Raw genomic sequence first — 24115 nt, 5'->3', positions numbered from 1 at the left:
AAAGTTCTGTTCTTGTGGACGGAGGATTAAAATAAGCCCTTTCGCCGACTACTCCTGCGTCCTGATAGGGTGTCATTGGACACCTCAATTGACAGGCACGTTTTGGAGGTCTGCTATTTCAATCCCCGCACATCTTTGGGGGAAGTTTAGCTCTTCTTCTGTCATGTTTGCAGACGGTTGGAGCCATCTGGTCGGCAGGTACAGCCTTGTTTTGAGCAGGAAGTGTCTGGCAGAAAGCTCAGGTCAGACACAGAGAAGTTGTCAGCTCTTATCTCAGTTGTGCCAGTCGCTCTGTGGTTTTCGGCAGGTCAGATTATCTCTCTCAGCACATGGAACAGCTCTGCTCTTAGGCAAAAGCTGAGTTTCACTTATATTCTGCCTCTTATAAGACTGATATATCCTGGTATATACTGTAGCTCATGGGTCAGCTATTTTACAGAAATAATCGTTTAAAAAAAAAAAGAAAGAAAGAAAGAAAGAAAAAAGAGCACAATCAGCCTTTGAGAAATGAAGTTTAGGTGCAAATTCAACCTGGAAGACCTACTTGCAACATTCAGTCATTGCCTCATCAATGGCAGCTCACCAATCATCCAATCACAGTCCCATCTCAAGCCGCACCATTCACCACAGCTGCTCATTCCTGTTCTGCCATTCATCTCCCAGGATCCCCTTCTTAAGCTTCCTTGTTCATCACTCAGCCCTTTCCCATCTGTGCTGCGACCCTCCTCCGCCCCTTCTCTTGTTACAGCCCCAGGCTTCCAGGTTCCTCCTTTGTATATAAGTTTTGTGTGTGGCTTAAACTTGTTTTTCCCACTATGTAAATACTCTGCCCTGGTCCTTGGCTGCGGTTGGTGGATTGTCTTCGGAGTCCCGGCTGGTGATTGGTTCCATTGCTCTGACACTGGCTGATTGGTGGGGCAGCTCTACACCTGGGGGAACATGTTAAAGTCACCTGTGTCAGCCACTCTTATAAAACACTTGGGATCATTAGAGGTTGCTGGGCTCTGTGGCCGGTATAGCATTCTGTCATTAATGGCTTGGTGTGTCCAGGGACCACTCGTGTTTCGTTAGGCTGCTGGCCTTGTCTGTGCCACTTCTTGGAATGTTCACTTTAATGTGACAAGGAATCAAGTGACACTCATTTGATTAGTCATTTCTTTTGTATTTGTTAGGCCTCCTTTTGTGAGTACACTTGTTTGCAGCCTTTGTCTTTTTGTGTATTTTGTCACCATTTGTTAAACTTCACCTTTTACTTTTATTAAATGACACCTTTATTTCTCCATTTTCACATCTTGGTGTTTGTTACTTCCCTCTACTCTAGCAGAGCTGGATTGTAACATTCATGGGAAACGCTTTATAGGAAGTACAATTCATTACTTTTTTTATGTTAGTTTGCCAGGCATACATAACATCAGTCACTCACCTGACATGACTGGGTCTTTTTCATCCCAGTGGCGCTCGTGTCATGTGGTCTCGGAGTCAGAGGAGCATGACTCTGAATGTAAATGTGATTAAATCCATTGGCTCCCTTTTCTCTTCAGTTCCAAAGCCTTGTCCCTGTTGAGCAGTGTACCGTGAGCAGCTTTTGCATAGGTTACTGCATTATGTAAGACAGTGGGCGCAACATCCACAATCTGCTACTTAACACAGAGAGAATCAAGCCATGTACGAAAATGTAGTATAGTAAATACAACACAGCAAATTTGAGTTGTGTTAACAAAATGCAAGGGACTGCTTTTTCGTATTGTGTCGAAGTCGTCTCCTCATACTGGGACATGCGTAGTTCTTGGTGACTTGAACAAATTCCTAATGACAGTAATGACAAAATAAAGACTGAAGTCATGACACCATTTTATTAATTCATCAAACCATTTTCTCCTGCTTAACCGTGGCCAGGTCTCAAGATGTTCCCAGTGCATTAGGTGGACTATTTAAGTCTGAGCTCATTAGTGTGAAGTTAAGGATGTATTCAGAGCAGGTTTATCTGTTTGCAATAGTGAATTAACGATAAAAAGAAAACAAAAAGCCTCGACACAAACCCAGCCTCCTCATAACGGTCACGTATCACTGCTTCTGCTTTGATAGTCGGTGTTGCATAAACGATTCTTCTGAGATTGCTCATGTTTGTTTTGCACCGATCGGGAATTATTACTTTTTGAAACTGAGAATTATAGTAGCACTTCAGATTTGTAGTTGATAAGTGCTCTGATTAGAAATTGTTGTCATATCACACAGGAGTAAATTGCAATTATTATAACTGCTACAAAAACAACTTTTGAATTATAACATCAATATAATAATACCTTTGAGTGTGTGATGCAGAAATGAAAATTGTCACAGGATAATGGTGGTACAATTCAAATTTTATTCCATGTGCTTTACAAGGATATAAATAATGGCCCAAATTACAAAAATCAGCGTGCTGGAAGCCCAAGCCTATGTACATGAGTTGGCCAGCAGTGATGTCCGCTAATTAACGTTCAGCCAAAATACAATCTCTACAGCCTAACAAGAGTCATTTCACATCCTTTATTTTGTACCTTGTTTCCAGTGAACTGCAAATCATTTTTTCTCTTTACATACATATATGAACAATGAGTTGACAAAATATCTATGTACATATGTAACCGGATAAGATCTCATCCAAATAATACAGTAATACTGTGTGTAAAATAGTAATCTGCTAGTTAAGAGAGGAGCCCCATGAGAAACAATGGAGAATAAACCTGACAAAGTTAGAGCCACCAAACATTCACTCTCTGCATACAACTAGGAGCATCTCACAGATTTTTTATTTTAAAAGATGGCCGTCGATCTCAAGCCCAACGTTTCATTTCAGCTTGTCATAGAAAAATAATGTAACATTAAGACAACCGTAGACAAGAATTGCACAAGAATAATCATAATCATCAGTAATATAATACTCTCATAATAAACATGAAAATGTCGGGCAATACCAATAGAATACTTTTTTTAGATGCCAGATGCCGTTTTGTCCACGTCGGCTGTAAACAAACATTTCCTCGGACACTGCTGTTGCATCTCTAGCTCTAGTCAAATTATATTGACAGTTTTGTGCATATATCTCTAGTATTTTCAGACCTTGAAGAAATTAAAAGGCGTTATCAGACCATACCCACGCATGCCCGGTGGTGCTTGTGACGAGCCCATTGGCTGCTACCATCGTCCTCGGAGTTCAAAGGTCAAAGCGACTTCCTGCTGCATTCAGTTACATTCAAAGTGGACCGATGTCCAGACGCTGTCCTGATAGTGTGTGTGTTACTGTGTGTCACGTCAAATATAGTAGTCAACCTTAAACACTGTTGAGCTGCCGCCATGTTTGTAGTCTTTGAAAGTGACAAAAGAGTCCATTGCAGTCTTTTGCATTGTGTGTGTGCCCATGTCCGTGTTTACGGCTGGCTACATTCTTTGCATTCCACAGTAATAGACATGAGCGTCCGGCACTGCCCTGCAAATGAGATGACATCACTTATCGACAGAGCCCTCACACGACTCTCCACTGGACCCAACATGGTCAACATGCGTCTCACAAGCCACATGCCAAACCTTTCACAGCAGAGTTTTAAACCTTCAATATAAGATCACTCGGGGCAAAAAAAAACAAAAATGTTGCACACTTTTAAAGAGAGTATTATACAAGTTAAAATCGGATTTAATAATCGACTGTCGTGTGTTTGTTCCTGTTGTTACACAAAAAATATGTGAATTACAAAAAAGTTTTACTTGAAAGAATCAAAAAGTCAAAATACATTCTGAATGCTTTCTGGATGAACTCTTTAGTCAGCCAGAGTCAAAAGTTGCACTGTGCTACATCACCTCTCCTAAAACCTGCTCTCCTCTGCCATTAAAAATGTAAAAAACAAAAAAGTCTGAAATGTTTTCAGACAACTCCTCACAGTCAGCTCCACTGGGCCCCAACACTGTCTAAAGCTTTGGTCTTAACACAGTTTTAGACCTAACCCACGTCCAGGACAGTTGGACAGAGGCTGGTGAGGAGAGAAAAGCAAGGCATGGAGGAGTTCAAGGAGAGAGACAAAGCCAAAAAGGTTGCATCCAAAAACAGGAAAAAAAATCAAGCAAAAAAGAGCTGGCAGCAGAACAACCGTCTGTTGACCACTGGCTGAGCAACAAACTGAAGGTGCAAATATCTGACCGTTTCCTACAGGTGAGGCACCGCTGCCAGGGTCATGGTCATGCGCCAGCCTGCAGGCAGGAGAGGGGCGGGGCAGACAGCTAAACAAGAGAGATGGGAGAGACACAGCGTAGCGCCAAACGTCATCATGCAGTGGACAGACTGGCCTATCGGGGCGGGGCCTTTTGTTTTCTAGTTTGGCCGATGGTGACGCGGCAGGCGTCTCTCGGGCCACACTTCGGAGCGGGCCCCAGTACAGGGCCACCTCTGAAAGGCACACACACACAGGAGTGGACAAGGCGGTGTATGTTAGAAAATAGTGGTCTCGTACTTGGTGTTGACTCCTCTCTTCGCCTCCTGACCTGGCTCCACTATCCACGGCACATTGGCGTGGCCCTTCTGGTCCATGGACGGCTGCTCCATCTGACACACATCCCACACACATGAAGAACAGTCAGAAACTATCAATGAAAAAAGTACAGTCTACAGTGTAGGAACATTCACATGTATAGAATATAGGTCAAATGTACACTGTTAGCTAAAAGGCTGTTGTTTCTTAGATTTACCATATGAATCTCAGTGGATATTTCTGTTTCTTTCGCCACCCTATTTTCAAATAAAGAAAATACTGCAATTTGCAGGAGGTGGAAGTTTAATGAAGTAATTATATGAAATTGTAGAATGTAAAAGGAAACAGGAGATGACACACAGAGGAGATGAACAACTAAGATATACTGTATGTGTGTCAAAATGATTTCATAAATATGGAAATGAATCATATGGAGTTCAGCTCATGCACTGCACTTTATACCTTCTGATAAAATAAAGTGTACATACACAGTATGCAGCAGCTTCATTATCAACAGAAATGCAGCAACCAGTCCATAAGTTTTTTATATGTAATTGATGAACACACAATTGAGTAATAGTTTACGTTTAGATGTACTCAACATATTCATTGAATTTAGTGTTAATTTGGTAATAATCCCACGGAGACATAGTGCTCTTATCTCCTCTTCACACACTGCTGTTGCTTCTATCACAAATGGTAATGATATTCCACATTTCCAGCCACTCAGTCATATAACCAGACCTTTTAATCCTGTGAAGCTTTTATAGGATTAGGAATGAACACACTTTCATCGGGAGGTACCAGCTATAGTGATCAAATAGCAATACACCGTTTTTTAAAATGGGCCGGATTCAGTCAATAGGCAAAGAGCTATATGCAGGTTTAATAGGATTACAAAAGTCAAGACAAATATTCGCCACAGTGAAAATCCTGTATTTGCTCTTGGATCCTAAACTTCATTAACTGGATACATATTTGAATGGTTTTATGTTATTGTACACAGGCCTATGCAAGTTAACACAGAGTCAGCAAAGCAATGTACCTGCATGAGAAGAACCTGCCTTCTCACATATATAAAAGCTTAAATAAACTAAAGCATTTAAGGATCCAGCGTCGAAAGAATCAAGTGGTGCCACAGCAGAGAAAGCTAGCAGAAATGTCAAAACAAATAAAGCACTTACAGAGAACGGACTTACTTAAAAACACAGTCAGAAAATGGAGAGTGAATAGAAGGAAGAGAGGCGTGGAGGACCTGCGAGTGAGCTTTGTGAGGTAGATGGAAGAGTCTAGGGGGAGGAAGAGGAGGGTGGAGAGGAGGCCGATGAGGGGTGTAAATGTGGCCCAATGACCAGCGGCTGGAGGGGGGCATGATGACCTACAGGGGCAAAGGTCATACACAGGTCAGAGGTGAGCCTGTAGCCTTCAAGCAGCACGGCAAGAAACGGCAATCACACAGCACAAGAGGGCTGCACAATACGATCACATTGTAATCTTATATTCTCCTCAGTAAGTTAAACTAAATGAAGACAAATGCTTCACCAAAGACTCAAAGGCACTTTAAATCTCATACATTATTCATTCACTTACGGTGGAAGAGCCTCTGCCATTTTAAGACAACAGTTCCTCGGAAACCATTCTCACAATCACCCAAAGACATTCATACATGGCAGGGAATGTGAAGTGTTTTTTCCTCACAATCACAATACAAAAACTCACCCTGTAGATGAGGATGAAACTTGAGCTGATGCAATTTTAACAACATCACACATTTATTATCGATATTGCAGATATTGAGAGTTCGTAATAATGACATTTTGTGATACATTGTGCAGTCCCAAAGTAGCATGCTTAGTGCCACACTCACACCGAGCACACATCAGCCTGCGCACCACAAGCAAACACATGGAAACTAATAGGCCATACCCTGCATTTGTTAACCAGAACAGGCAGCACATTTATAGAGTGACTTCTGCATAGCAACAACACCCCCAACAAGACAGATACAGCACAGCAGCATCACTCAGCAAAGCAAGCACTTCCGCTGACTGGCTCCAATTGGACTTTAATGCTTCGAAATGCACCAGATCAGTGAGATGAGAAATGATCCTGGAGCACATCAAATGAGCGGACGCGCAAATCAATGTTTACAAGCAAGCTCCATCACTACCATAACTAGACACGGCTGCTATATCTCTAAGCTGTTTTCATATCGCTGCAGTCACACGAAATTAGTAAAGTGCACCTTCTTTCACTTAGTTGATGCTCAGTTTACAGGACCAGCCTTAGAAAACAAACGTACACATGCGGATTTACAGTACCTTCCAGTTTAGGGGTAAATACACATTCCATAGCTACACAAAATGTTTCCTTAAAATGGTACTATGCTAGTTTCACAGGTAAAGTTAGTGTCTCTTTAGATCATAACAACATATATTTAAACACTCAAACTCCAAAAAATGACACACAACAAAAGTAATCCTGTGTGTTATGAAACATTAGCACAGTAATGGTACGTTCCAGGCAACTAGCTGGTAAATTTCTGATGTAACAAAAAATGTAACAAAACCACTGCATCAGTGACGTGAACGTTGCTTTTGGTCACAGCCTTCATCATAACGTTATATCGCATGTTTTTAATTATATCTGGTTTCGAGAAACGTTCATATAACGTTAGTATCGTATGAGCTAACTGTTGTGGCATTAGCCGCTTTGTTTATAAACAAGTTCAATCACCTGGAAGGCTCTGAGTGGGAAAGATACCAGTTACCAGTTGCCTGGAATGCACTATAAAAATATAATTTTGGGGGATTTTTGCTGCTGATTGGCTCGAGTGCACCTCATTGGCTACCAGTCACAGCCAAGTCTCAAAATGTAGCTAATCAACAAAGCGCTTGTGTTTTTTGTTGATGCTGTGTTGTAATTTGGATGAAAAAGTGCTTGTTGCCGTCAGCAAAAGTAGAACCTGACCACTGGCAATACTGCTATTTGATCGGTTCTTCGAACCAATGCCCGCTGGCTGCTCTGCTTTATGCCCACGACACTAGAGGCCGCCATTGCTCCGCCATTGCTGCCTCCATATCACCGCTAGTCTCCCATTTAAAAGCATTGGATTTTAGACACGTTAAAAACAACTTTAACGCCTGGTTTCTAGTTTTTAAATGCTTTCTATAGCTAGATATTCCTCCTGAGATGACGCTGGGTGAGTCACAATTAAAGAAACCAGACTGGTTTTCGTAAGAAGAATTTTAGAAATCTGTACTTAATGAGAGCCGGACTGTTAGCATTGGAGCAGTGCGAGCTACACGTCACGCAAGGGCTGAGTCTACAGTGAAGATCCCGCCCTTATGCCCTTTTTAGGAACATGCTTCATCAGAGCTGGGGAGGGAGAGTCTGTAAATCAGCCATGATTTCCCCTTCGAACGTGGTCATTATGGTAAACGGGAAGGAGCGAGCAGAAGCTGTCCATTTATATATACAGTCTATGGTTCGAACTGACAGTCGCAAGATTCGCAAAATTCAGATCTCCCGACAACCCAGCTTGTAACTTGTCACCCTCTCTAAAAATTGTATAAAAGAAAATACATCAGGTCTTTTATCTTATTACATATTGAGTGATTACCTGAGTGAATAAAAACATTTGCACATTACTGTAGTTCAGTTTAAGAGCCAGGTGTGTTGACGTGGTGCAGAGGAACAAAGGAAGCACTTTGGGGCAGTAACACTGTTGCAAGATGGAGTTTATGGCTGGCAGGTGGCGGGAATATTAAGTAAATCCTCCAGCACTGCACATCACAAGCCATTAACCACACAAAGCAAGGAAAAGACAAAGACAATTAATGGTTAATGTAACAGGAGCGGACTCAGCAGATTGCGAGTACACACACCGCCGTTCATCATCTCCACGGGCTCGACCACACGCTGCTGGATGTGCACTTTTTATCGTCTTCTTTCACTCTTCCCTCCGTCCTAAATTTAGACGGTGACACCATTCCTCACAAGCGGCCAATTGTCTTCAGCGTATTCGGTGACGGGAGCAGTATGTATAAGTAGGTATAAATCTGGAGCTGCATACAGTAACAGTACACTGGCTGTGCTGCTGCCGTGGGGAGGCTGTGTTATGGGGACAGCAGCCAGTGTGAGTAATGCGAGGACCAGTCTGGGGTTAATAGGAGGCTGACAGCTTTACACGCAGACAGAGCGACGCGGTCTCAAAAAGGCGACATCGTAAGGCAACACGCGCACGCTGCACTGGGTAAAGTCGTTCTCAGCTGGTGGGTAGGGACCTAAGTGCGATGACAGGACTATATTCAGTGGGTTGTGGGCTTTGGTCGATAAATGCTGTCGATTAAAGGCACTACTATACCAGATTTTGGTAGAACGACACATTTGTTTATATTGTAAACACAGACATTTGTAGGAAAAACACTGTGCATTTGGATCAATTTCAACTGAAACGTGCCTGTAAACTCGTCCCTGTGAAGAATCAAGATATTGCCATTATGTTAGGAATGTTTGGAATTAGTTTGGACCACGCAACATTTCAATTTCATGGCTTCGTCTTTCATTATTTGTAATAAAAAAAAAGAGTCTTTAAAGCAGAACTCAGGAACTCATGCCCACTGCAGGTGTTGTAGCATGTTGCATATTTTTTTACTCATTAATTGTCCGTGAGAGAAAATTCTACGCTGACAGAAAAGACGAAGGGAGAGAGGGATATTGTACATTGTGCCACAACTCAATGACACAAAGGAGAGAATTTTTTTCACTCAAACTTGACTGTAAATACTGCTAAAGTGGCGCTAGCCCGCAGTTAGCTCCCGGTGCAGGGAAAGTTGCAAGGGTGGTTTTCTGGACAGAGACATCAGGGGGAGATTAAAGTCCCCCCATTAACATCATCCCATTAACACTTGTATTACCCCCAGAGGGACTACGAAAAGGATTTATTAAGGTAAACAAGTAACTTAGCTCTGCTTTAAGTTGAAATAAAAAAAGAATAATACATTTGGGTCGTTGCTTACCTAACTTGTGGAAATTGCGTACATTTCTGCTCTATATATAGTTTAGTGAATCTCAAATATGTCTAACAATCTGTTGATAATGTCTTAAAGTTATGTTTTCAAAGGTTGTCTATTGATGTGATTTTTTGCACAGTGGTAGCGCTGCAAGCCAATGAAGCAATGCTGCATTATTTATGACCCACCTCTGCACACTGAAGCCTTTTTGATGGACTGAAAAGTCAATACACGCACTGTACCACCCCAGTATGTGCGACTTCCCCACTTTATTCTTAAGCAGACACAGAGAAACAGAGGAGCTGGGCACATCTCCCATGAGCCCCATGCAAACAGCCCTCATCAATCAGGCCAGCGTGTGCACTGGACTGAGCGGACACTAAGCGCACGATCATATACGGGTACACCTGTGCCTCATCCCGCACACAGAGCACAATGGAGAGAAACACAGTCAAAAGGAAACCAGAACTGCTGGGAGTATGGGCAGATTTTGGGTTAAGATGAAGATGAGTTTTCATGAGAAAGCTGGTTATGATTTGGAACAGGGCTTTCAAAGCTTGGCTTTCATTCAAGACACAAATAACAGTGAAAATCCATCCAACTGTTAGAAGAAGGCCAGATAATTTTAACACAGCAAAGAATTGAGTACATGAGAATCTATCAGAGCTTAGTGCTTCTCAAACTTCTGAAACCACTCCAGAGGCTAAGTAAGCTCTGAAGTGCTTTTCAAGGGAGAAAATGGAAGTAAAAACTAAACTAGAACTACAGAAGGATAAAAGTAGAACTACAGTAAAACCACAATAACAAAATGGTTCAGCCTTCAGTTTAAAACCAAACAGGATCCAAACAGTTAATTCACACTGCAAAAGAGCCACCGTATCATCGTTTGAGAACCACTAGCTGTGACTCCAGTGACTTCTGATGTTGCTTGTTGCTTACAGATTTGCGGATGTTGATTCTTGGTTTGGGAACTGGTTTGTTAGGTTTGCTGTCGAAGCTCTCAGGCAACGTAGACGACCCATGGCCCGTCTTCCTGGCCTGAAGAGCCAGCTGGTAGGCCACCTCGAAGGCCTGGCCCAGTGTCAGGATAATCTCATACGCCAGGTTCTGAGAGGAAGGAGAAGGAGACTGTAAATTCTCCAGTAATGCTCCAGAGTGGGACCAATTGGCAAAAAAAGCATTAGGTGTGACTAAATATAATCCATAATCTGTCTCTCTTCACTGATATATACTGACCACATCGAAAGCAGTGAAGACATGGCAGTAGTGGTGGCTGGACTTGAGGTCTTTGGTGATGTAGGCAAACGTGGACAAATCTTCCGGATCCTGAGCAGCACACGAGATGTTACGGATCTCGTGCTCCGCTATAATGTTCTGAATGGGGAAAAGAAAATAGTATTTGTAATATGCACGAAGATAAAAAAAAAGGGGGGATTGCTTTTCCAAATAAGATTTTTGATTAACACTTCCAGGGAAAACAAACAGCTTGATTCATTATTCATCTTATTCCACACATATCAAAACCATAATCATTCCCGCAGTGTTGGTCTGAGAGTTTCTGCAGAGACAACAAGCTGCAATTTGTCCTCGGGTAATGTCACTGGAGAGCACTCTGTTTTCTCTTGCATTAATTGAAACAAAAACATACTGCTCAGAATTATAAATCAACAAATCGACCTAAAAGCACTCTGGGGCAGCGAGCGAGCAGGAGCATCTCTTTTGAAAATATTGTCTTTTAGCTAAAAATGTCTGCCTAATTAAAAAATCATCTTCACATTAAACAAAATTATGTTGCACTAAAAGAGAAAAATGCTGTGTTGCAAGCTCAGAAATATGTATTCAGCATTATTTACATGAGATAATGCATTGACTTTTCTTACATCAGCTCGAACCAGTCTTTTATAGTCGATTGATTTTTGCACTATGTATTTAAGAGCCAGGCTCGCACAGAGGTTAATGTTAACAGGCTAATGCTGACGGGGGCTGATTCGCACAAAGGTCGCTCCGGATCACGTCCAAAATCATGACCTTTCCTGTTTTATTTATTGCGGGCACAACGGGGGAAATGGGCGGTGAGCCATACCTTATTTGTGGCGTCAATGAACTTCACTCCTTTGTAGGACACCGAGAGAACGATGGTGGGGACTTTCTTCATCTGTTCTGTCGACTTCTTGGAGAGCACAAAAAAGAGCAGGGACAGAGGAGACAGAATTGCAATCAGGTTAATGAAATATCCAAACCAAAAATCGTTCATGTTTGCTGTTCCTAAACACTCCTGAGACTGGCTTTCGAGCTCTTTTGGAGGGGTAAAGAAGGTCTACCCAGCTGGACCTGGAGGATTGTTATGTTGTGCATGATTTAGGTGAACGGGGGAAAAGCGTAACCTAGAGGAAGGCCATCCAGACAGAAGCTGCACAGGCATAAAAAGGCATGTGCAGAATGCAGAGAGAAGGTGCATTATGCAACTTTTTAATGCAGAAAAAAAGTTGATATTTGTGTGTATTTGACCTTGTAGTGACCCCGCATGCTGTGTGAGTCTGCTTGATGCGTTTATTTTCCATCACAGTGGTCTCTACAACGCTCCAGGACCAATTATTTGGAAGGCGGACCCTCTCACTAGAGTGCTGTAGAGACCACCGTGATGTAAAGGCAAGGTAAAATAATAATGCACCTTTAAGTGAACTTTATATCTTTCCATCCGCCTATATTTACTTGTAGAAGTCTGGACAACTTTGACCTATGACTATCCTCACTCAGGACTGATCGCTTCCTGCTGTTTATATAGGCTCTCACTCGCCCAATGATTCTCCATTGTAGTAGAGTTTTAGATATCATCCAGGTCCCAGTCGACGATATTAAAATTTACTGCAGCGGTAGTTTTGTCACATAAAAAAGTTGCATAATGCACCTTTAACCCCTCAACACCGTCTGTCCTTAATTCACGACATACATATAATCGGAAATAAATTCAGGTGTCAAGGGGTTAAAGGGGTACACAACATTTCACCCAATAAATAGAATAAAATACAAACATTTATTTTATTACGGGTGTTTTGATCGGTGAAAAATCCCTCTAAAATCCCTCTCGGTCTCTCCTCAGAACTGAACTGTTACTTTGCTGGGCTCATCTCTGTGGAGATGCCAGTCCTTTGATTTGCCTACAAAAAGCCAAACAATCAGGTTTAAAAACTCCCGTTCAAAATGCTTGTCTTTGTAGAAGAACCTATTGCAAAAATAGCAGTAGGAGTACATATAGCATCGCTGGCATGTTTGTTTTGAGTCTTAATATTATTACACCAAAGATTACTCACAGTTTATCACGGTAGCACTATGGGTATTAAAGTGTACAATTCATATAAATATTTTTAATGCAAATCACCCACTATATGAGGAAGACATTATTACACATCCAAAACCATCTCTTGCTCACATACTGTATATAGTAGATCAAGCATGAGCAAATGTATAACTAAACAACCTTCAATATGATTTTAGCACTTCCACACCACGGTTAATATTAAGTGCAATAACAATGTGTGATTTACAGGGGTAACAGTGTCATATTGCTAACAGCCAAAACCTGTTAAAATATACTTAAGAAAAGAATCCGCAAGTCACTGTGTAATTTTCACTTCTAATCTTCTTATTATCAGTTTGTCCTTTTTTTTTTTTACCCCTTGTCAAATGACTACTTTTTAGTGTGTGTTCGATCTTTTGGTGCCTCTCAGTATGTACTGCTTCAGAGCTGTCAGGATCGGGTATTGCTGAAGAGCTGACAAAGGCATCGTTGCACATTCAGGGCTTGAGGCTGCGAAAGCTGTGATTCTCACTCGCACTGCGCGCCGATGGAGGGGAAGATAAAAGTGCAGAGGTACGGGAGAGGCATCAACACGCCCAGAAAGTTGATCTGGCGCATTTCATCACAACAGCAGCGTGCCGCAACGGTGTTTTAAATTATACAGGCAGGGATGACAGATGCCGTGTGATGTGACAGCATAAACAAAGACATGAGAAAGGAGGCGAGCCGATAGAACAGGAAGCCTTTGCTGATGAATATTAAAACACACTGCAGCAGCTCGAGAGCGAGGCGCAGCGCTACAGTCAGAGATCTGATCCAAAAACATCATGTGAATACAAGCAGAGAGACAACGCGGAGACAAAAGGGAGACGTGATTTCAGGTTAAGGGTGTGGGTGCTGAGAATTATTCAGATTCAACCCTTCACTGCACTTAAATCCACTCAAGTGTAATTAAAGCTACTTAACTTCCTTGTAGTTGAGTACTGTAAATTGCTTTTGCCACCATAGTCCTATTTTTTTTCACTGTAAACGCACAGATTTGTTATTAAAGACATGTCATTTGCACTAAAAGTAGCTAAATATAATACATTTTCATTGATCAGTAATGCAAAAGCAGGAGTCTAAATCAGATCAATTTATTTATATGGCTGTCGGGCTTGCTTTACTTTGGCGTCTGACAAAGCTTTGCACACACTCAAAATGTGTATTTGAGAAACTCACGTCCACCATCAGGATGTGCGAGAGGTATTTTGAGAGCTAGAAATGAGTTTTGGGGGGGCAGCATCTAGCAGTTTATACTAGAGATGCACCGATCCTGCTTTTTTGCTACCGATACTGGGGTTTCAGTATCTATCGATATCTGATATTTGCCGATACCGAGAGATTTTCTTTAAAGTGTCTTTCTCTGAGTGACTCTTTTCTCCATTTTAAGATCAATAAAGTCAGATTTTCTGCACGAATTATCCTTGGGTATATGACACATAAAGTGATCTGATCATTACAAATACGTTAGATCAGTTATTTCTTAAACTAAAACACAAACACTTGGTTTCAGCAGTAGCCAAGCTACTTTGGGTATTTCTATCATAGTTTCAGACCCCGCCTTGATTAGTTTCCGTTAGCATTAACATGCTCCCGCTAGCTTTAGCATACTGATGCTAACCACGGCATTGTGCGTAGCGATCAAAAATAAGTTTGTGGAGGTTAAAACTAACTCAGCGATTGAATTCTCTTCGTTCTTAGCTTTACAATGATATACAGCATGTCCATATTCACTTAGATTAAGATGGTAAAAGTTGTGTTATTTAAGGCGTTGAGAGCCAAAACTGGTATCAGTTCAGTATCAGATATTTGTAGCCGATACCCGGTATTGTGTTTTTTCCAGTGCATCCCTAGTTCATATTCAATTACTTCCTTCTTTTAAAGACGATACAAATCAACCATGCAACCCCACAATAAAGGCAACACATTTGAAAGTTCTTGGGTTATATACTCCAGAAACAAACAATATGCATTTATGTCACCAAAAAGGGCCGTATTCTTCGTTACATATCTGCCTTGGGTTACATGCCAGATCCATTTTTTCCCATTTTCAGGATGGGCACATAGAGTAGAATGCCATTTGGTTTCATATGGCTATGAGAATACACTGCTGGTATTTTACTACTGAGACTAATGTGATGCTATGACAGTGTAATGTTGTGTTCTTGGATTACCCTCATTTTGGCGCAGGCATCTTGTGTTGACTCCGTTCCTCTGAGCTCTTTTACCAACATGGATCCCAGGTACTGTGAACACACAAGGGGCACAAAAGCTTGTAAAAAGGGTAGAAAGTGTGTTGGCGACCAAGGCTGATTACGGCGTTTGCGCATTTAAGATGGCGCATTAACCCCATTGTTGCAGCACTGACGAGCTTTAATTTAGACAAAATGTCGTGGGCGTCCAATGAGCAAGACGAGGCTCCTGCTCAATGACAATGTTATTCAGGAGGACACTGAAGGCTCTGTGCCGCCCGCCTCAGCCGTCTTCACCATGACGTGCTCTGTACTTAGTCAAGTCATGAGCAGCGACGGTACCGAACACTAGACAAGTTCAAGTCCGGTTTTGTAATTACCGAATGACAGGTTATTGTTGATTGTTGACATTGTACTAAAGTCATACCAGAATTCAGTTATTGTTCATGATGTGAGTGACAAGGAGTGGGTTTCAACACTGCATAATCTCCAAACCTGCAAAGTTGTTATTTTTTACAGTCGATTGTTTTTCTGAACACAATGATTGCCAAAGATATCTTTCTTACCAGTGTGAGGTGATAGTGTACATTACTATTTCAACTTATCAAATAGGTGAGTTTAAAATGTTTAAGAACTCATTTGATAGCATTTCAAAGTGGCTTCCTTATCTAAGATTGGGACACTTCAGAACTTCTTAATGTTAATGGTATTGGAATTACTGTTCAGCTCAAACAACTATTCTGTACCGAGAATGTCAGGGAGCCGAAGCACTCTGAATTTGCAAATAATTCCTTTCTCCTCTCATTCTCCTTTAAGTAGCCTCGCCCCATGAGTCTGAAGAGCACCTGATTGTACGTTTATTTTTGCTGTTTCACTCTCCTTCTACTGCGGTGACCCGGTGAGCACTCTGCCTCTCCTCAAGGAACCCCTTCTGCACTATTCAGCCCTTCCTATCCGCATGTGAAATAGTTCTTCGTACAATATGACACGGACTATGTGGCTTCTTTGTCTACCATTTATACCTCTGCGCCATAGCCTGAAGTACATGTAAAAACAAACAAACCTTCAAGTCCATAATTTTCATCTGTTGCACTTTGTTTATGCGTTAGGACTGCACAATTAATCACAAAAACAGCTCTTCTTTTGGTTGAAAAAAATACTCTTTGCAAACTATACAGAGTTTAAAAATGTTAAAATTATGTATCAACATAATCTTTTACGTAAATCTAAACACAATTGCTTTTTTCCCTCCAAACATTGCAGCCCTATAACTGTATTTCATAATAATACTTTTTTTTTTTTTTTTAAGTGGGCACACAGCAGTGATCAGTTCAACCTTGAATGTCTCCTTTAGAGATATTAAAAGTGTTGTTCGCCATGCTCTTGGTCAGACTTTCAACTCACCTTTAATTCAATAAACAAGTGCATATTATGAGTTAGTGGGACTGTGTTTACATCAGCTTTAGCACTTAATAACGGGGACAATGTCCACTCTGGTAGGTCTCCTGTTGCATTACCAAGTCCCTATTCACTTAAGTGTGTCCCCTAACAAGGCTTTTATAGGATTAGGGGGGAAATAATTACAGGTTGCGTTGTATGACATTACTCAATAGAATGGCTTAGCTACTATGGGACTGTGGATGCATTTGATTAGCCAGACATGATGACTTACTCTACTGTGGCACAGACATTAGTCATGGTTAAAGCTGTCAAGTCCAGTCCTGGGAGGTTTAAAATGGAGGGTGTCTTGCTTTGAGATACAAGCAAGCACCATCCAACAGCATCAAAACAAGATTATACATTTTTTCTGATTCTTTTGCTATGCTGTGCACACGAAAAATGTGGGTTTCATAACTCTTGTATCAATGATAAAATAACTCTTGCTCGTGCAGATATGAGCTCTAAAATTGTCTAGCGAGATAGTCTGTTGTAAATGATGTAAGTAGATGTGGTAATGAAGCCAAGGAGGTCTACCGGGTCTTGTCGGAAATGGATTTGTAATAACTGGAGATAATATTTTGGAGTTCAGCCTGCAAAAGTGCATAATGGAGTTAAAAATCCATCTAAGGTCTTGCTGAAATGTAAGGAAAATGGGAGACACGTTCTCTTGCATTTAGTCTCTTTCACTGCTTGTCTAATGCTCCTAATGCTTGCCAATATTCACACTTGCACACTCGCTCTAAGCCACTCTTTTCTGTTGGTTTCAATTAACACTGTTCCTGATCGTAAATGCACTTGAGTAAATGTAACTGAGACTACTGTATCCCCACACGCATACAGTCAACTCATTTCAGAAACGTATGTCTTGATCTACTCAGTGAAAAGTGAGAATCATCTTCGTGGATAACGGCTTTAGACTTACATAGGCTTCATAGTCACAGGACTGGAAGATGAGCTTCTCCGGGTGATGCTGCCAGTACTGCACTGGGGTGGACGATGTGGCTTCATTCGGGGGACGCAACGTGATTGGCTCACACCATTCGCCCGCCTGCGGTGACAACCAATGAGATTTTAAAGCATTTGTAGTGGATCCAACACAGGATTACAAGGCAAAGATGGAATCCGGGCTTGAATTTTACAGAGACATGACAAACTGGCAAAGGCATAACACATCAGCTTTTTCAGACTGATTCACTGAACACCAAAGACGAGATGAGGTATTTTGTGTCGTGCGAGAGGTTGGAAGGTCACTGCTTATTGCCGTTTAGTCGGTAATTCTCCAAAATAACAAAATCGTATGTGCATAGTTTCTGAATTCTTGTGGATCAGAATTAGGCCAATAGTATGCCCTCTTCATTCTTTAGTAAACGGGACCAGATGATGGGAGAGGTATGCACTCATGCTGAGCTAAAGCCCGTTTTATGTCTCTACTGTAATCTTTGCCAGAAACAGTGTATGGGGCCTGGAGATGAGATCTTAAATGCAAACATGGATAAACAGCTTAACCAAAAGCCTTTAGGAAGATGGACATGGGCTAAATCTTCACTGAATTTGATCAGCTTATGATATTATGAATTTGGGCCCGATCCTGTGTTTCTAAATGTAGACTATAGCATAACATTTTGCCCTTAGTAGGAGTGCACTTTGAGATCTTGCAGCTCCTAGACTTAGCGCATCTAAGTGGGAAGTATGTGGGGTGGAGAAACTAGCTTGGTGAGACCAGATTGATTCCCCTCTGTATATTTTTTTATACAAAGGGGGATCAGTCTGGACGCCTCACCCCCGGTGGCTGCATCAGAAAAATCAAAATGATCCCGTGCAATCAGATTTGTTTATTTGTGGCATATGTTGTTCATGAGCCGCGTAACTCACTGGATGCGGAAGTCCCCTCAATATCAAACGAAGAACGGCACACGAGCAAGAGAAAGAGCGCGCTTCCAATCAGTGGTAAATGACCAACAACAGTAGGCTAATGACGCTCCATAAACGGCAGACACCCGCCCTTTAGCTTCCTGTTTGCTTGCGTATGTACCGCTGTGGGAAATGGAATTGACGGTGCGGTGACCAGACTCACTCGCTGGTACAGCTATGGAGAAACACCCATGACCAATGGCGATGTTATGTACCGTGGGGGAGGGATTGTGGAGGAGTGGGGGGAGAACATGTGCTTTTGTTTTGGTCGCGTTAACGCAATTACGGCCGAGCGAGTGCCGACCCACACCACGGCGGGACTCGCTGAAGGTGACATCTCTTTCTCTCAGGACACGAACATTGTTTAGCTCACAATGGGGTTTTTAGTTTGACCTGTGAGAGCCTATGCATAAGGAAGAGCACAAGGCAGCGCAATGAAAACAAGGAAATGAATGTGAGGCTGCCATCAGAGCACCGCTCTCATGCTGGTTGTAATAAACCATGCAGACAGTCGACCTCTTCTCTTTTTATAAGTGACGCCCTCTTGCAAATGGCGCAGGCACACTCGGAAAATAACCATCGCGTTTAGAGTTTGCGCTGTCCTTGCACTAGGCACAAGATCTGGCCCTCTATCTCTTCACACAACCTCTAACCCCGTATGTTCTGTCGAAAGGTCTTAGGGCTAAACTTTGAGATGCTCTAGATCAGTGGTTCTTTAAGTATTGTAACGGTAAGAATGGGGTACAAAAGTGTCTGTGGCCCGATGTGTCTTTTTCAGTTTTTGCAATGGGATTTTCCTAGTCTACTAAAGCCCAGATTTAAAAAAATAAAAGTATTTATATTGATCAATCTATCTTACTTTTGCCAGTAAATTTGACTTTATTTGGTGAGTTACTTGTTTCTGTTTTTAATTATTGCGAAAGACCGAAAACCCCTATAAATAGTGCACAGTTAAGAAGACATTACAAAACAGGTGCAAAGGAACTGAGACTAAACGATTGTGCAGTTGTTTCCCCAATCTGCCAAGTCTCTGTGCTGTGCTTGAACGCAGAGGGGGTATACCACTGTGATCGCCGCACTGTGAATGTGCAGCGGATAAGTGGGAGTTTGCCAGTGCTGATAATACATCTCTGATTTACAGCGAGACACAAAAAGACCCTCATCATAAGGAATCACAACACAGCTGCTGCCGCCGATGAGTGTGCATGTGCCAGAGAGTGTGAGAGGGAGTTCTTCTGGCAGCGCTGATTGGGAGTCACAGATCTAATTTTGTGTTGGAAACAGGGATAAAATTGGCCACGTTTATAAAGGAGCTTAGCCAGGAATATAGGAGTTGTTGAGAAAACAATATTCAGAACTGTTGGAGGGGTAAATTACTGACTTTCATCTTCTGAGGATGTGCTGTATTTGCTAGTATACAGCAAGCAGTGCATTGTAGATAATGAATAGTGTGTTCTTGAGCGCAAACCAAACCCTTTCAATACTTTTCATAACATTTCATTTGTAAGAATTAATCAAGTGGCTGCTGGCTTGTACAGGGTGACCATTCACAACACCATCCTAGCCCTGCCTTCATTCATCTGCAGCGCCCCTCTTCCTCACCATGCTGACTTGTGCCATCTGCCGTTCCAGCTTGGATCGCGGCACGTCCTCGAAGTAGTTGTCATTGCTGCGCTGCCGGCGCCGTGCATCCGCCTGCATGATGAGGTGCTGCACGTCCAGAGATCCGCCCGGGACCCCTGCTGTGTACGCTGCCTGTCCCACTGATGGGCTAAGCTGTGGGGGAGTGTGGTTTCCTCCGGGCTCCTGGGACAGACAGGACAGGCACAACACAGAGTTTAGAAATGAGCGTAAGAGACTGTTCATTCATCATATTATAATGTGCTGTGTCACTGCTGTTTAAGTAGGGCAATTGCACTGTCTCTTTCTATCTGAGTGAGTGCCGTCACACGACTTCTTTTAAGAGTCGTTTAATTAATTGGACTTCAAGAAACAGTGGTACGCAATACTTACACAACACTGATTTTTGATTGTGAACACTTGAAAAAGAAGTTATCATTCATGTCATTTGTGTTTCAATTAAGCAGAATTGGAGATTAAATGTAAAATACTGCCGTTGCTCTGCTTGATCCCATCAGGTCTCAGAAGCTAAGCAGGGAAGGGCCTGGCTGGTACTTGGATGAGAGACTGTACACCAGAGAGGCTGAGTGAATGTAGTGAGTGAGTGAGTGGTGGTCGTAGGGGGCCTATGGCGCAGCCTAGTTGCCACGCTTCCGTCAGTCTACCCCAGGGCAGCTACAATAGAAGCTTACCACCACCAAGTATGGAGTGAACGAATAATGCAATGTAAAACGTCTGGACGAGTGTCCAGAAAAAGGCTATATAAAACCAACGTATTATTATTATTATTATTAAATATTCATTTTTCATAATATCCACTTAAGGTTTTGTAAATGTTAATCTTTCACTCCCCCAAAGGTCAAGTAATTATTTCACTTTATTAGATCTCCTGCAATATTGATGTGTCTGCTGACACTGTGCAGCTCCACCCAGTAACCACAAAGATAGAAATATCTTCAAGCCAGCCCTGTTATGTTGGGCGATTGTTAGTCACAATGAGTCCGCCTCTGTAAGTAGAAAGCTATGTTCATGTTCATTCAAGCAGTTTCAGGCTGAGCAGATCCTAATTTGACACTTCAATGTGCCTTAATTTGTCTTACACTCACGAAGAACCTCATTGTGTCACACATATCAAAAATATTTATATGTAGCTTTTACTCAAGCTTGTTTAGGTTAAGGTGTACTGTATTGTCTCCGGAAATTTGTCCTCTGCATTTGACCCACCCATCGATGCCACTGGCAGTGGGCGAGCCCAGAGACCCATCTTCAGACCCATCTGTGCATTTTTTAGCAGAAAGCAAAGTAACATGCACTTCTAACCTTGCCCAATGAAGGACTCAGAATGTGAAATAATACATTTTTATTAGAGGGACTTTCTGTCCTGGAAATTGATAGAGACTTCCCGTTTTTGCATTGGAAAGAGCAACGTCACGGCTTTAAAACGAGTCTTCCCACAACTCACTTGGCCTCAGGGGAGCAGAGAATCATCGCAATGAAAATTGGTAAGCTACAAGTTTGTGCAACACAAGTTTCACTAAACCCCCCTTAATGTGGACATGCTGCATGTCATTTTGAAGCACAGAAGCAGAGAATTCAATTGCTGAGTTAGTTTTAACCTTCGCAATTGTATTTTTGATTGCCACGCAAAATGCCGTGGCTAGCAACAGTATGCTAATGCTAACTCCTCAAAGCTCAGACAGAAACTAAAATTGGAGGCTGTAGTATGTATGTTTTTACAGGATTATATACCAGACAATTGAAAAAAATCTGTCAAAAATATTGGCCGACCACATCAGGATTGGCCAAAAAAGAATCCCCAAAAATCGGCATCGGCTTTAGAAAAACCCATAATGGTCGACCACTATTTCTATCATCTGTAGGAGATACACACGCTGCTTCACACATTTTGGACTAAATCACAACAGCCACTAACAATAGCATAACTATCTCTAATGTTGATTCTCTGAAGGCCCTAAATATTTAAATTGATCATTAATGCATAGATTAGCACTTGGCGGGAGAGAAAATTATATTGGCAAAATTATCTCTAAGCAAATTGGTAATCAGAACCCATTTGCAGGGTGTGAAGTAGATGCCATTGGTAATTAGTCAGATGGAACTAGGGAGGGGGGGCTTGGGGGGGGGGGGGGGGCTGGACAGTCCTACTGATACAAGTCTACCCCTCCAATATGTTGACTCATCATTTCTGTTAATTCAAATTATTATCATACGAAAGTGCTTACCCTTAGGGAGATGGCCCTGGGAGGCTTTTGTGGAGTGTCTTCGTGTAGCCGGTCTCCCAACGAGGCCAAGATACGTTTTCTATGTCCAATAAGACTGATCTTCAATACCTGTGAACACACAAAAAAGCAGAAAATACTGTGAACAAAACCAATGCATTTTTAATAATCTCAATGTGAGCGGGAAAAGGAGCTGAACAGGTTATTTGCGTAAAAAAGAAAAAAGAGAAAGCTGCATAGGCAAAAAAAAAAAAAAAAGCCATAAACTCAACACAAAATTAAAGCATTCTACTACTTTATACTGTATGTGCACTAAATAAGAAATGTATATATTCTTGCAGACAACTACACAGGAATAATTGTTGGCTCGGTACTGAATTCAAGGCCTGCACTAATGAGAGCATTACAACAAATGCCCCGCAGCAGAGGCATACATCATGTCATTATTTTCATTACTTAACGGCTCTATTATAGAAACTGCTCATGCTGTTGTGCACTTGAATCAAATCAGATAAGAATAAAGACGTCCCATGTGTCCAGTACAAGGCGAATATGGGGCTCCAATGGGACATTTTGATTAATTACTGCACCTATTTCATGGTAATTTCATATTCTTGCCAATTAACATTACAATACACACTATCACCATGGATACAAGAACCACTTGAAGGCAAAAGAGTCTATGTGGTTTGCATGAATCTTCCAGGGCATAACACTGAAACAACCAACCTGCTGCATGTTTTTTTTACACCAAGTCACACCATTTATAATATATATTCAAGTTCTGTTTGTACTTACTTTATGTATAAAATTATGATTGGCAAATGAGCATTGATTACGTGCTAAACGCTCCAGAAACCATCCCAATCTAACCAAACATGGGGCTGCCACAAATGATTAGCTCCCAATGACGGCATCATAAAGGACCCCAGGACAAACTACTTCATGCAAGCCATGTAGAAGCAAGAATATATGTTGAAATATACCCATGTCTTCTATTATATTGGATTATATTGATAAAAAACAGTTTGACAGCTAAATCAAAAACTTTCCACAAATCATAAAATACCAACGTAACAATTTGGGATTGCTGACGCGTTGTGGCAGCCTGAATTGAATTCCCCCGAGCGCTCATTTTGCAGGCGCTAGCACAGTTAGCTCCAAACACATCTCCACTTGGACCTGTATGAAAGCGCTCATTCTTCCTCTGTGCGGTCACCAGGCGTCCACAGACTGTGCCAGAGACAGGATTTTCTAAAGAGACAAGCTGGAACATGGCAGCGATTAGCACCATTTGTACCTTCTGTTGGCCATGTTGGAGCATAAAAAAATGCAGTTTTGTGGGGTAGTTTTATAGCGTGTCTATCACTAAAGGTATGAGCAGCAGGTTTGGGAAAATGTAGTGTGTTTGTGAGAGATTGTCTTCGGGGTAAAAGGTGGTAATTAGCTTCAATGTGTGTGGCTTGCTGCGAATGTAATGATTCCCCCAACAACAGTCCTGTTTGGAGCAGTGTTGTTTTTGGCAACCCTCTCAGTTCTTAGCCTTTTGGACAAAAAAAGCTTAGTCACATTTTTGTCATTTCCACGTTTAGCTTAAGTCAGGTTCAGAAGCAAGTAATAAGTATTAGTATTTCAACAATAAGTACTGAAAGTAAGTGTTGGAAATGGGAATGAAGGTTGACAGGTTGTATCAAGCTTTGGACAGACAGATTACACCACAATACGCAGAAGTGTCCTCATTGTGAACGTGGCTTTTGATCATCGCTTCAAGGTTGTTTATGAACAGCGCCGTCTGCACATTCGTTCATCAACATGCTTTCTGCGTCCATATCACTACCATTGCTATACAACAGGA

General features: G+C 41.8%; 1 protein-coding gene across 4 annotated transcripts in view; it reads right to left on the bottom strand.

Annotated features, from left to right (window-relative positions):
• Positions 1 to 2342: 2342 nt before the first annotated feature.
• Positions 2343 to 24115, bottom strand: part of anks1b (ankyrin repeat and sterile alpha motif domain containing 1B) — a 178829-nt gene continuing 157056 nt past the window's right edge. For 2 of the 4 annotated variants that reach the window (XM_079582745.1, XM_079582747.1), the window contains 9 exons: positions 22264 to 22371; positions 20003 to 20206; positions 17412 to 17537; positions 15032 to 15103; positions 11601 to 11687; positions 10754 to 10891; positions 10457 to 10624; positions 4485 to 4576; positions 2343 to 3469 (listed from right to left, as the gene is read on the bottom strand). In XM_079582745.1, the coding sequence (XP_079438871.1) occupies positions 3421 to 3469; positions 4485 to 4576; positions 10457 to 10624; positions 10754 to 10891; positions 11601 to 11687; positions 15032 to 15103; positions 17412 to 17537; positions 20003 to 20206; positions 22264 to 22371 (1044 nt within the window). In that variant the 3' untranslated portion in view covers positions 2343 to 3420. Of the gene's footprint in view, positions 3470 to 4484; positions 4577 to 5757; positions 5881 to 10456; positions 10625 to 10753; positions 10892 to 11600; positions 11688 to 15031; positions 15104 to 17411; positions 17538 to 20002; positions 20207 to 22263; positions 22372 to 24115 lie in introns of all 4 variants that reach the window. The other 2 variants (XM_079582748.1, XM_079582746.1) reach the window with 2 other exon arrangements.

The sequence above is a fragment of the Gobius niger genome (genome assembly GCF_951799975.1).
Source record: "Gobius niger genome assembly, chromosome: 2".
Taxonomy (NCBI): domain Eukaryota; kingdom Metazoa; phylum Chordata; class Actinopteri; order Gobiiformes; family Gobiidae; genus Gobius; species Gobius niger.
Note: the sequence above shows the minus strand (reverse complement) of the source record. Positions and strands in the feature narration are given on the sequence as shown.